We start from the raw sequence: 13,604 nt of genomic DNA on the forward strand, positions 1-13,604 counted from the left end.
CCCTCGTCCGTGAAAGGGTGTCAAACCTGCAGATGACCAAATGCAAGCTGCAATGTGATAGCGCCGCATCCGTTGATGAAATTCATGCGCTGCATCAAGAATTGGCAATCAAAAAAAAGAGGGCAATAGAGCGAGAACAATCGCAACATCTTGCCTATCAAGATGCTGAGAGAATAAACCGCCACGGAGCGCGGTATGGCGCATCTTGTCTCCGGAGCGGTAATAGACGGCGGAATGTTGAAGATCCGCTTACGAAAAACCCCCCACCGGGTTCAACTGATTCATCATCACCCGCACACGTCAAACGCCTGTGCTGGGATCTTTGCGGCTTTCCGACACCGATTATCGACCCCAGACGCAAGGGAGGCAGCCGTTGTGCGCTGTAAGATGGCGGTTCCCTTGCATCCTATCTTGTGGGCTTCCATCGGCGTGGCGGCCGCACCGCTCGCCTTCTATATCGCTCTCATAGCACTGGGCGTGATCCCGTTCTTCCAGAGGCAGTAAGTGATCAATGCATTTCATTGATTTGTTTCAGTGTCAAAGTCACTCGGTCTTACTTGGCGTGTACACGTTTACAGCTTTCTATATGCCCATGCCGTCAATTCGTTATGGTGGTCGGATATCAACGCCCCAGTAGGCTGGGGCTTCGCCAGTTCGTACTCCAGCGCATCCAATCCCAATTGGGGGGACTCACGCATCTAACAGCTCCGATATCACGTAGAAAACCAAGTAACACCCTTTGGATTACCAACCTCTGATGGAGAGACAATCTATGCTTGGCACATCATGCCGCTGCCTCTATATCTGCAGCATGAAACCACAGTGGCAACACAGGACCTAGGGTTCTGTAAAGATTTCACTCAGACCGAATCTTTTCGGCTGCTAGCAAACGATCCAGAGGCCAGACTCATTATAACATGCAAGTCCATCCCATACCCTAAATACATTGAAAAAGATTTGTGCTAATTGGAGATTGACAGTTCATGGTGTAAGCCGCCCCCGATACTTTCATGCCCTTCCTGTCATTCTGGACTCCAAATCTCCCAGCTAACCAAACCATGGAATGCAGAACGCCGGTCACATTGCCCAAAATCTTCGGCCAGCTAGTTATCATGCCTTGACTGATACGTCATCTTACCACGTTCTGGCCATTGACTACCGCGGCTTCGGCCATTCCACTGGCGTGCCCGACGAAAAGGGCCTGATACTAGATGCCGCTGCGGTGGTCGACTGGGCAATCAACGTGGCAAACATTCCCCCGAATCGGATCGTTCTGCTCGGCCACAGCCTCGGAACCGCGGTTGTCAGTGGTGTCGCCGAACGGTATGCCCTTCAGGGGGTTGAATTTGCGGGTATCGTGCTGGTTGCCGCCTTCAGCGACTTGGCCACGATGCTGAGCGGCTATCGTTTCGGAGGGCTCGTACCCGCCCTTGGGCCATTCGCCATCTATCCCTCGATCCATCGTGTTCTCGACAGGGTCCTCGTGGACAAGTGGCACTCGGCCGACAGGCTCGTCAATATCGTCCGCCACACCAGAAACAGATTGAGGATAAGCTTGGTGCATGCAAAGAATGATAAGGACATCCCCTGGACGGAGGACAATAAGATGTTTCGCGCTGCCGCAAGCGAGACGGTTGGCATCCTAGATGATGATGAATTCGACACTTGGAAAGAGTCTTGCACAGTTCGAACCAGCAATGATTCCTTTGTGACTACATGGAAGACAGGCAACGACATTATAATTCGTCAAGAGCTATTTCCCTACGGCGGTATGTTATCATATTCGAGAATTGGCTCGCAGCGCTAACTACTCAAAAAGGACACAATGAGATTCTGAATTTTGCGCCAGTCAGCTTGGCCATTATGAGGTCGTTTGATCTTGAAGGCACTACCTACCATTGATGGCCTTTCCACAGAGAAGGTACATCGCATGGCTGAATATTCGCAGCGAGTTACGGGCTACAATCTCGTTCGAAACAAGTCGAGTCTGATAACTCAATATTTATAGCAAAGTTTAAGCATCAGCCAAGTGAGCAATTGCCGCGCAGGAATATTCTCGAGAAAGGAAAAAAGAATACGGGTCTACAACACGGCGGTTACACACGATCCATTGTCGAGCAATTATATCATCGAACCATTTCATCCATTGGGCCACTTGGTCGAAAATATTCGCTTGGAACCAAGCAAAAAAAGAAATGCTCGACGGAGACAGGATTCGAACCTGCGAGGCCGAAGCCATATGATTTCTAGTCATACCCATTAACCACTCTGGCACTCCGCCTATTGGATGTTATATGTCAAGATGCGGAGCACAAGATGAATATAGAGATTCGAGTGCAGAGAAACGGAAAAGAAGAAAATCTTTTCATCATGCTAGGAACAACGCGCAAAAAAATAAATGTTTCGACGGAGACAGGATTCGAACCTGCGAGGCCGAAGCCATATGATTTCTAGTCATACCCATTAACCACTCTGGCACTCCGCCAATCAGATGGTTGATGAAAGGAGCTGCACTATTTCCTATTATGCGAGCATCGCAAAACTACTGAGTGCGGTACAAAATGAATGGAACTTGATTCGCTTTAGGGTAAGGGATCTAAACGAGTGTTCAAGTTCACATTCGCCGCATGCTGTGCTTTTATTGCGTCGCTTTGAGTGATTGAGCAAATAAAGAGGGCCAAACGAATGAATAGTCCTTCTCCAGGATATCAAATTGCACATTGGGGTCTAGCAAGAGCGCCAGAGACCCAGATAAATCTTCCATGTTAACACCCAACACGGTGGTAAAAGGCCAATTGTGGCTTACAACAAACTCATAGACTTGTCGAGCTTAATAGCTACTCTAGCTGCTAGACGACTTCCTTTCACTCATGTCTACCTATTCCAATGAAATAATAAAAATTATCAAAAGAGCTTAAACGCTCCACGTCATTCAAAAGAAAATGAACCAAAAAAGCCATGATTCAGCAGTCAAAGCTCTTTGTCCCCAGGCAGCGTGACGCCTGAAACCACATGTCACCTCCAGCCTGCGTCTAACCCCACCACAGGTTTCGAGGCTCGGTTCAAGCTGCTTCACCCCACCACTCCGCATCGTCCCTGAATTGCGCAAAAGCAACAATCACGCGCCGCCCAGGACCTGAAAGCTCCCTACAGCACAATGCCCGCCGAGGAATCCAAGCCGGTCGACCCGGCCGTCAACGAAGTCGACGCCGACATCAAGGGCAAGCAGGCCGCGGCTGAATCCGACGCCGAGGAGGAAGATGACGAGCCCGCGGCCGGTGACGCCTCTGTGGCCGGCGCTGCTCCGGCCAAGAAGAAGAAGAAGTCCAAGCGGAAGAAGGTCAAGGAGGTGCTGACTGGGAAGTCGGGCGACGCCGAGGCGGACCTGAAAAGGGCCATTGGCGGGCTCACGCCGCAGCAGCTCCAGGAGCTCATGGCGCTCAACCCAGCTCTGGCGGGCGAGCTGGCGCAGGCCTCGGGCAGCGCAAATCCTTCGCCGGACCAGATCGCCGAGCTGCTCAAGAAGATGAACCTGCAGGACATCATGACGGGCCTCGCGGCGGCGGGCAAGAACGTCAAGGACATGGCCTCGTACAAGTTCTGGCAGACGCAGCCGGTGCCCAAGTTTGGCGAGGACGAGAAGACGGTTGAGGAGGGGCCCCTGAAGATCCAGACGGTCGACGAGATCTCCAAGGAGCCGGCGCCTTTGGTGGCTGGGTTCGAGTGGGTAGAGATGGATCTGACGAATGACGAGGAGATCAAGGAGATTTACGAGCTGCTCAACGGACACTACGTTGAGGACGACGAAGCCATGTTTCGATTCAACTACGGACCTGGCATCCTGAAATGGTGAGCTGGCCTGAATCTGGCATCCCCCCCTCGCCACACCATTACTGAGCCGAGAGGACGAGATACTAACATCATCTGCGTGAAATCCAGGGCCATGATGCCGCCTGGCTGGGCCAAGCACTACCACGTCGGCGTCCGCGCCACCCAGTCCCGCAAGCTCGTCGCCTTCATCTCCGCCATCCCCGTGCGCGTGCGAGTCCGCAACAAGGTCATCACCTGCTCCGAAGTCAATTTCCTCTGCGTCCACAAGAAGCTTCGAGGCAAGCGCCTGGCCCCCGTCCTCATCAAGGAAATCACCCGCATCAGCAATCTGCACGAGATCTGGCAGGGTCTGTACACGGCCGGCATCGTCCTCCCCAGGCCCGTCAGCACGTGCCGCTACTACCACCGCTCGCTCAACTGGCAGAAGCTGTACGAGTGCAACTTTGTCCACCTGCCCCATGGGAGCAAGCCTCAGTACCAGATCCGCAAGTATGCCGTCCCGGACCATACCTCCACCAAGGGTCTGCGTGAGATGAAGCCCGCCGATATCGAAGCCGTTGTCAAGCTGATGGATCGGTACATGAGCCGATTCGACATTGCCCCTGAGATGTCCAAGGAGGAAGCAACCCATTGGTTCTGCCCAACGGTTGAGGCCGGCCAAGACCAATACATCTGGTCCTATGTCGTCGAGGTAAGAAAAAAAAAGAAGAAGAAAAAAGCACCTTGTGCCATCAAAACTAGCCCATCCCCTTTTACTAACGGTTCCTTTCTTCTTTCTTCACTGCAGGATGACGAGAAAAACATCACCGACTTCTTCTCCTTCTACTGCATCGAGTCATCCGCCATCAACAACCCCAAACACGACGTCATCCGCGTCGCCTACCTCTTCTACTACGCCACCGACTCGGCCCTCAAGGAGCCCTTCGACAAGGCCGCCCTCAAGTCCCGCCTCAACGACCTCGTCCACGACGCCCTCATCCTCGCCAAGCAGGCCCGCTTCGACGTCTTCAACGCCCTGTCCCTCATGGACAACGGCCTCTTCCTCGAGCAGCAGAAGTTTGGCGCCGGCGACGGACAGCTGCACTACTACCTCTTCAACTACAGGGCCAACCCCATAGCCGGAGGCGTCGACAAGAAGAATCAGCTGGACGAGAATGCCCTTAGTGGCGTCGGATTGGTCTTGCCCTAGAAGGAGTTCGCTTTGTAACGTGGGAAGAGGAATATTATCCGCTGGATAAAGCACCAAATGTAGGAAGAAAGAAGCAACGATAGATAGGTTTCAAGTGGTTAGCTGTTGACGCAAATTTATAACTCAAATGACGGCTGATATTCAATTCACAACAAATCCGCCCGCTCTCTGCATATGCCCCTGTATGTGCCCGTTCAAATCTATCACAGTTTCCCCCAAGCCGTGAATCTCTCCTCCAATAGGCCGTTGAGCCACTCTGCTCTATCCATAATTGGTGCATGACCCATTCCCTCGACAATCAACCCCGTTCCCGGCTCAATGAGCTTGATCAGCTTCTCTCCATTCGGCACCGTAATCATATTATCTACCGTCCCATGCATGATCAGGATGCGCTCCCTCCCTACGCGATCCGCCATCGTGCGCAGCTGCTGTGGCGTTTTCCGATGCCCTGCCGCCGCAATCAGCTGGCACAGGAAGCCCTGCTGGGTGAACCAGCTTGCGTGGCGCTTCTTGAAGAGCTCCTGCGCCTGAAACCGCTGGAAATTGCTGTCAAAGGCGCGATACTCTCCGTCAGGCGTGCCGGGCGCGGGGCCGCACCGAGACGTCGTCTTTGGCGAGGGCAGCGACGCGGCATCATCCGGGGCGGCAAGCCACTCCTCGGGGAAGAGCTTGCGGCCAGTGTCGAAGATGCTCTGGTCCTCTGACTTGGGGATGACGAAGCTCAGGCGCTGCCACATGGCGTCGGACCAGGACTTTGCCGGCCCGCTCTCGAACTGCGCCGTGGTCCCTATCAAGGTCAGGGAGCGCAGGCGGGTGGGAATCGCACAGGCGACCTCCTGGGCGATCATGCCGCCGAGGGAAATGCCGACGAGATGGACCTCGCGCTCGGAGGTCCAGCCGACGTGGTCGAGCACCTCGACGATGTCGGCGGCCATGCCGCTGGTGGTGTAGCGCGCAATGGGCTTGTCGCTGTCGCCCATGCCTCGGTTGTCCAGGATGAGGACGGAGTACTCATTTGAGCGGTCGTGGCCAAAGTATTTCGTCTGGCGCTGCCACGATGTCTTTATACCGGCCAAACCCATGATGAGCTAGAAGAAGCCAAGACTCGTCAGCAGAATGAAAGAAAAGAGCTCGCGTTTACTCCGTAGCATACGAGGGGGTTCAACTCTCAACAAGGCAGCCATAGGCAGACCAAAGACCGGAGAAAAAAAAAACATACCAGAACTTTAGTTGGCCCATCTCCATGAATCTCCCAAGCAATCTTCACAGGACCACCTCGCCCTTTTGCAGCCTCAACCGTGCCTTGCCGATGAGGCTCCAGAGCCCAGATTACCGAAGCAAACGCCGGATGATTAACAGTCTCTTCGGCAGATGGTGGTGTAAACGCCCTACGAACATCCAGCGTTCACGTCAGCCTCCCCTCTGATGAATGGCGATGAAGAAACAAGGCGAAACGGCGAGACACACAACTGCCACTGAGACACAAGACGTGGGTCGCGCGAAGTGTCACCAACAAACGGGCGTTACACTCGCCACTGGCAGCTGCTGAGATGGGAATTGCATTGGATGGAGGGGACTTACATTATATCTCGCTGTTTCTTGAGAAAAATCTTGTCTTAGAAGCAAACCAGCTCAGAGAATTGGGACGTTGGGGCGAGAACAAAGCACTTGGCGTTCTAGTCTGACAGCTCCCAACTAGTGTTGCAGCAGATATAGCGCTCTATATGTGTCTACGAGATGAAATGCCAGGATATCATGCAAACTGAAACATCCAATTCACGTCTTTCAAGGCACAGTGCTTTTTACCTCGGGATATGTAAACTGGTATCAACGCGGGAGGTGGTGGTATCTTCGTGTTGAGGTAGTTGAAAGTCAAAACTGCTGACATCATCAGCGATACGTACCGTCATCACTCGTGTTGAACCTCGGCAGGTCAGGCTTGCGTGATAGCATCTGATGATTTGATTTACTCATTTTTTTCTTTCAACAATGGCTGCTCTATGCTTCAATACATGATATCTTACATCATCTTGACTATGCATTTGTGTCTTTTCATCCCTCATGTCGTCAAAAAGAGGCAATCCATGCCTCGCCGGACGCCAATGCCTCTCCAGCCAGATGGGCTATACTAGAGATCTAGTCCAGGTGCTTCTAAACTGAGAAAATAGCCTCCATCTCAACTCCATTTTCGTTGTCCACCTTGCTCTTCCAGATCCTCACCTCTCGCCGGCCAATCGTCGGCGTTGAACCTCACCCAAAGCCTTGGTTCCGCTCAAGAAGGCGGCGACGCCAACAGCGCCAATCGCAGGCAGGGTCTGGAACAGGTTCCACTGCGTGTAGTAGAGGAAGAAGACACCCTCCATAGCAACGATTGATCCGAAGAAGACGACATGGGATATGGGGGCATTTCCCAGGGCCTTCTGCACATGGGTAAAGTTCCCGCCAAGAGCAAACCACTATCGCAAGTTAGTATATATACGTTTTCTTTATCAGGTCCACGATGATGCATCAAACATACGCCAATAAAAAGGGCAGGCACAGTAGCAACTACGGCGAGTGCAAATGTAATAGAGACAATTTTGGGAGGGTTCTTGGGATCGGCTCGGAAAATGTGATGGATCTCAGCGAGCTTGCCATATCGCAGTGGCTTCTCGTAACTAGGCGCAGAGGTGGCCGCGTCCAGCTTGACGGTGAAATCGAAAACAGGGGTGACTGAGCCCTTGGAAGAGCCAAAGGAGGCCAGAACAAGGCTGGCTTCGAGAGGCTCTTGAGAAAGAAGCAGTTGGACGGGGAGATCTTTCTGAGACTGCCTTGGATGTTAGCTATCGCCAGCCAATTGGTCTCCTTTTTCGCGGGGTTTAGCATACAATTTCGACCGTTCCCTTTCCAGAGTCCTTCACAGTCAACGGGAAAGGAGCCTCCAGACCGGATGCCTCCTTCACGACCAAGAAAGCTTGGTGTGGTCGCTTCGCCGTGGAACCGTCTTTTGTCGTGAGCGTCACCTTGAGCTTGTCCTGGTGACCCAGAGTAAGGGTGTTTTGCACTCGATCAACGCCGCTGAATCTACAATGGCAATTGTTAGCAAATTGATTTCAAGCACTTGTGTTGGAAGATAAAAGGACTGTATGGCCCAGGAAAGTAACCAGGCCGAAGCTCAGTCTTGGCGCCAGGGAAGCTCACTTCTCTACCGCATCATTGCCAGCTTTTGAGAACACTTTGACGGTACCGTCCGAAAAGGTCCATGAGGAAGCAGCGGAGGCGACCGTGGCGAGCGCCAAAAGTGTTGAGGCAACAGAGAATCGCATGGTGACAGACGACGTTGGTGCGAGGAAGATGCTCCAAGATGACAGCTTAGAACAGCTTTGGTCCTAAAGGTTACGTGGTTGAGTCGCAGGGTGGGGCTCTGATTGGCCGGCCGTCATGTACAACACACAGTGCATGCGACATTACGCACTGTACCAGACTCACTGTCTCATTAAGAGTACACGGTATATCATAAACAATGTCTGCGAATGAATGATAGTAGATGCTTGTTTTGTGCAAACTCTATCAATATATACACGGCAATGCTCAGTTCAATGCCAGCTTCGCAATAGTTACAAATCTGGCCACAATAAGCCATATCTTCTGGCTGTGGTCTACAAGCGCCGGGACCAACCAGGCAATTCATATTTGATCATAAAACTTCCCCCCAACGTAGTCATAATTCAGTCTTTTTGCTGGTTTCAATCGTGGTTTCGCTCCTTTTCTCCTTAGAGGCGGCCTTTGGGAAGTGTCCGGATAAGTCCATCCACTCTGCCGTAAATGCCATGACAAGCTTTGTCCAATCCGACACAGTCGGCATGTCAAGATGCTCGCCATCATCCGCCATTGTGTGCCACACGTCAGGAAACGGAGTGGGAATCAAGTGAAGGATATCAACACCCCTTCTTAGGAAGGGAATATGGTCGTCTTCGATGCCTCCATAGCCGAATTGATCAGCACGCTTCTCTGCGTCTGGTAGGAAGGGCTTGCTAGGGTTGGATTCAAGCAGTCCCAAGTCACGCATGCGCTTCTCCAGCGCCGCCATGTTTCTGTAAGCCCAATGGGTGGTCAAAAAGTAGGATGGTACGCGAGGGTTAGGCGACCCGAGAAGATCCAAGAGAACAAAGAGGCTGATGGAGTGCAGAGGCGTCCTGAAAGTCGACATGGAAGGATGAAACTCGGACTCCCACGTCTCGGCCAACGATCTGGGAAGACAATGTTAACAAAGACGATTCAACAATAAAAGAACAAACAGTGTTTGTATTCCGTACCTTGCGCCGTACAGCGAGTCCGTGTGCGTCCAGCGCACGAAAGCCTCCTCTCCGTCCAGCAACAGGATCTGCACCCCAACACCAGGCTCCAAGTTGTCGTCAAGGTCGCCGCTCGCAGACATGGCATCCCACTTGGACTTCAACGCCCCATCGATGCTCCTCGCAATGTGCATTAGCATCGCGCACGGCGCCGCGCTGTCTGTCGCCCCGATGAAATCCTTGGGGTCAATCTTGCTATCGTAATGCGCCACCAGCGTCAGCCTCCCGACTTCTCCCTCCCGATACCCCGGAGGATCGCGGCGCAGAATGATGTTTGCGAAAGGGATATCATTGTTGCCAGTCGCCGGCGTCTTGGAGGTTGAGTTCTGCCATACGATTTCCCATTCCGGCAAGTTGGCCTGGAAGAAGTCGACAAAGTGCTGCTGCGTCTTCTTCTGCCCTTCCGTGCCGGGCACTCGCGGTATGAGGATCGGAGCTAGGAGCTTCCCCTTGTGAATATCGAAATCGTCGCCGGGAGACGGTAGACCGCGCAGGTCGTCGTCGGTTAGAGTTCCAATGCCGAGCGCGGCGCCCACGAGGCCAAGCAGCGGGAGCACCACGTTGAAGAGCATCTCTATCGTTCGTCAGGCTCGGTCAGCGGTCTCAGTGGCTCCAGCCTGCAGGGCCAATCTGCGCTCTCCCGCAGTTCGAGAGGCCGGCAGCAACCAGAGAAAACAAAGGCGACGCCAGGCACACGGAGAAGCGTCTAGGACGAGGTTGTCATCGTCTGGCGCAAGACCGCATACGAACGTGGAATGTGTTATCGCCAGTATCTTAGCACCAGCCAAAGTACGTGGCCACACTGCGGCATGCGGAAGCCACCGCGCTAAACCGCATTGCGGAGCCCCCTAGCCCTTGTTATGTCCCTGTTCCTGAGCATCGTTGAGCCGCTGCAATTCAGGCGTCGGTTAGTCTGCATGCGGCTTAGGGAGTTTGGGGTTCTCAACTCCGGAACGTTGAAGTTGCAACACCACGGGAATGGAGAATACGAGTACCACCATGCTGCTTTTGAGCCCGTCACATACCTAGTACTGATCTGGATTTCGCCAGACTGTACATGATGCCCAATATCACCTGGGAGAATTACCTGTCCGTATATGTTACTGTATTTGTAGCAGTTACTCTTGAAACATGAGGTTGAATCTATATAGCCCCCCGGATTAATAAGGAATACCAGATAAGAATATTACATGCCGCCCGTTTTGGCCCGGGAATCTCAAAAGCCAGAGCATGCTCATAGTAAAAAGCGTAAAGCACCAAACCAAACGCCAAGTCAGCCATGCCTGTTGCACTCTGGGCTGCTCATATCATATACAAGCACGCATTTCCTTCTCTATTTATATATGCCCCAAACCATGTCTTCTAGTCGAAATCGTCGTCGAATCGTCTGGCCTCTCCTTCTTCTCCCCTTTTTTAACCCACCAACGGCTGCTGGAATCCAAGTTCCGCATCAAAGTCTCTAACTTTGTTTCATGAGGGCATTACTTGTGTTGAAGGAGCAAAAACAAAAGTAGAGAAACTGGAAATGAAAAAAAAGGAAAGAATAGAACAGAACAGAAAAAAAGTTCACGAGATCCTCGGGGCGACGATCAGCAACACGCTTTAGTGCAGCTTGGTGGCGGCTCGAGCAGCCATCTTGTTGGCCATCTGCTTCTCCTTGGGGATGGTGAGAGCTTGGATGCCCAGAAAGTTGCAGATGCTAGTGATCACCAGATAGGCCCAGCGGAAGTAGACCACCACCGAAAAGAGGAAGTATGCCCACATGTAAAACAGTTCCAGCTGGGGGCTAATCTGGGGGAAACCGATTCTAGGAAGGTTCGCAAGAACAGCACCGCCAACCAGCGGAGTCAGCATGACGGTCCAGTACGGGAACGGCTGGCGGGTCAAGTGTGCAAGAATCATCTTAGTCGTCAGTCGTCCGAAAACAAAGGACATGGTGAAGCAATATAGGACCAGGTGGTTGTCCTTCATGAGCGAGCTGTATGGAGAAAACACCCAGGCGCCGGTACAGATGGTGAAGACGGCCATTGGGATCCATTCCATAAACACGGGGAGAACAGGGAGGCCCTTTGCTTGGCGCGCACGGGTGACGTTCAGGACGCAAAAGGGGATGTGACAGGTAACCAGCAGCAGAATCAGCATGCCAACCCAGATATCCCGGAAAGAAACATCTCCAATGAGGTGAGCCACCCCCTCCAAGTGGTCGCCCCAGATATGTGCCAGAGGCTTCGTGAAAACGTCCGGCCCGTAGATTCCAGAGACGATCATGATACCGCAGGCAATAAGGAGGCCTTCGGTTGGGCCGTTGAAGAAGCCGAGATACAGCGTGTGCGTGTGGTACGTCTCCCACGTCGAGAAGAACATGGGAAGGCAAGGGACAAGCGCAGTGAAAATGCCGGAGGGCGATGTGCCCAGTCCCATGGCGGCCGTTTCGAGCAAACTGGCGAGCGTGCAGTTGAGCGAGTCGATGCCGTGGTCGAAGAGCTCGCCCAAGCCGCTCGAGGTTCCGGTTCTTCTGGCCTGCTTTCCGTCGACATTGTCCATGGTCTGGTACATGAAGAGTCCGAATGCAAAGCTAAAGTACAGCCACGACGGTGCCTATACGGGGATTTCCAATCAGCATGTTGACTTTCGCAGTTGCGCGTAGCAAAATGACGAGGCACGGTCGAATGTCGGTGACGTACCGGTCCCACCAAATCGGGCATGTAGATGACCATCAACGCGACGTTGAAGAGAATGAAGAAGAACCCCAGAAGGGTGACCATGTTGGGGGCGAGCCATAGCGGCAACACTTCGACGAAGGCATTCCACTGCAAAGCAATCTCCGTTAGCTACCATTTGCCTCCAAGTTTCGCTAACATTGGGCCTGCCCGTCGCGAGGAGGGGCAGGGTATCAACAAAGGCCAACTGCAACGTCATGCAGAAACGTGGGGATGAATCGGTGAGGCCGTACCCATGGACCCAGGATGTATTTCGATACCGGTGATTTATCGACGCTCGAATATTTGTACGACTTGAGATGGATCAGGGCATCATCCGAGATGCACTCGGCCACAGCCTGCTCTAGCCCACCAAGCCGGGTTAGCCACCAAGTCAACCAACGAAAGTAAAAAACGACTCCCTCCAGCCGTCCATCTCGATAGCGCGAGCGACTAGCCACCGCCCAGAACCGAAGCAAGGATCCCTCCCCAGTTCAGAGACAGATTGTGTGCTTACTTGTGTTAGGAGCCATACTACCATCACCTCTTGTTGAGGTAATATCGCCCTGATGCAATGGCAGCGTGTTGCTGGACATCGTAGAGGGGGGCGGGAGCCGGGGGTCCGGGGAGGGAGGCAGGAGCTTCTTTTTAAAAAAGGACACAAAAGGGCGCCAAGGGGGAACCTTCAGGCGCTCTAGGATTGTCTTTGTGGGAGAACTAGTTGGTTACTCCTTGCTCCCGTGCGTCTGGAGTGCGCAAACTTCAGACAAGAATTTTTGGTCGGCCAAGTGACCAAGAGTCTGGTTTCGTTGGGAGGCGTGCATGAAAAGCTGCGGTTTGTGGTCCTCGGACCCCTGTAAAGAGCCTCGGAAAATCTGCCCGTGGGCCTCTAGGTCCCCTGAGCTGGAACCGCTACAGCCCCCAAAGAGCTGCTAGAGAGCTTCCACAACCCCCCAACTCAGAGCCTAATGGGGGATCTTTCACGCGGGCCCCACTCTTGGTAATCTAAAGAGATGATAGTCGCCAGCACGTGAAAGCCCGAAATTCGTTGAGGCGCCAAGAAGTCGACTTGGTGCTAATCCCTCGATACATTCAGTTTGGTAGCGGTACCCGAGATAACACTGTGGCTTGCAGAAGCGGAAAGATACTGTACTTGGCGCAGTGAATGTCCTTGAGTCATTGGTGTTACTGCTAAAGTATAGTGTGACGTTGCCAGCCGGGTCGATGAGCCGGTAGGAAGCGCTACTTTGGCAGTGACAAAATAAGACGTTGAAGGTGCAACGTTTGTTTGACAAGCTGTGAAACAAAGTCATTTCAAGGGAGTAGCTGCATCCAGCATGCAGATTCCTACTTAGATCTAACAGTTGTGATCGCAGAAATTAGAAGAGAGTGATGATAGTAGCAGACACTTGAAGACACCTAAAGAACCAGTTGCCCAGTAGATAGCCGGTGTATTCTCAGGACTCTTCAACCCTACTTGCCTACGTAGCCACTGGGGCGTTGGGTAAAATCGCTGGACGAAAAGCAGAAGTGCCTAAATATGTTGGTAGA

The 13,604-nt window shown here is 52.8% G+C and overlaps 5 protein-coding genes across 5 annotated transcripts; 2 read left to right on the forward strand and 3 right to left on the reverse strand.

Moving 5' to 3' along the window:
* Positions 1-1,063: 1,063 nt before the first annotated feature.
* Triagg1_1110 (uncharacterized protein) lies at positions 1,064-1,902 on the forward strand (the record flags this gene model as incomplete). Its single annotated transcript, XM_062904827.1, has 2 exons — positions 1,064-1,769; positions 1,820-1,902. The coding sequence occupies 2 exons, from the start codon at positions 1,064-1,066 to the stop codon at positions 1,900-1,902; spliced, it is 789 nt and encodes a 262-aa protein (XP_062760334.1).
* A 1,255-nt stretch (positions 1,903-3,157) lies between these two features.
* Positions 3,158-5,020, forward strand: Triagg1_1111 (uncharacterized protein; the record flags this gene model as incomplete). Its single annotated transcript, XM_062904838.1, has 2 exons — positions 3,158-3,849; positions 3,940-5,020. The coding sequence occupies 2 exons, from the start codon at positions 3,158-3,160 to the stop codon at positions 5,018-5,020; spliced, it is 1,773 nt and encodes a 590-aa protein (XP_062760335.1).
* A 203-nt stretch (positions 5,021-5,223) lies between these two features.
* Triagg1_1112 (uncharacterized protein) lies at positions 5,224-8,325 on the reverse strand (the record flags this gene model as incomplete). Its single annotated transcript, XM_062904849.1, has 6 exons — positions 5,224-6,108; positions 6,240-6,408; positions 7,241-7,476; positions 7,539-7,826; positions 7,888-8,083; positions 8,201-8,325. 6 exons carry the CDS (start codon positions 8,323-8,325, stop codon positions 5,224-5,226), a joined length of 1,899 nt encoding a protein of 632 aa, XP_062760336.1.
* Positions 8,326-8,720: 395 nt separating this feature from the next.
* On the reverse strand, positions 8,721-9,926 carry Triagg1_1113 (uncharacterized protein; the record flags this gene model as incomplete). The annotated part of the gene is made up of 2 exons (XM_062904860.1): positions 8,721-9,249; positions 9,316-9,926. The coding sequence occupies 2 exons, from the start codon at positions 9,924-9,926 to the stop codon at positions 8,721-8,723; spliced, it is 1,140 nt and encodes a 379-aa protein (XP_062760337.1).
* Positions 9,927-10,956: 1,030 nt separating this feature from the next.
* Triagg1_1114 (uncharacterized protein) lies at positions 10,957-12,649 on the reverse strand (the record flags this gene model as incomplete). The annotated part of the gene is made up of 5 exons (XM_062904871.1): positions 10,957-11,952; positions 12,039-12,164; positions 12,214-12,261; positions 12,308-12,417; positions 12,571-12,649. 5 exons carry the CDS (start codon positions 12,647-12,649, stop codon positions 10,957-10,959), a joined length of 1,359 nt encoding a protein of 452 aa, XP_062760338.1.
* Between the last annotated feature and the right edge of the window lie 955 nt (positions 12,650-13,604).

This window comes from Trichoderma aggressivum, assembly GCF_033847375.1.
Source record: "Trichoderma aggressivum f. europaeum strain CBS 100526 chromosome Unknown scaffold_002, whole genome shotgun sequence".
Taxonomy (NCBI): Eukaryota; Fungi; Ascomycota; class Sordariomycetes; order Hypocreales; family Hypocreaceae; genus Trichoderma; species Trichoderma aggressivum.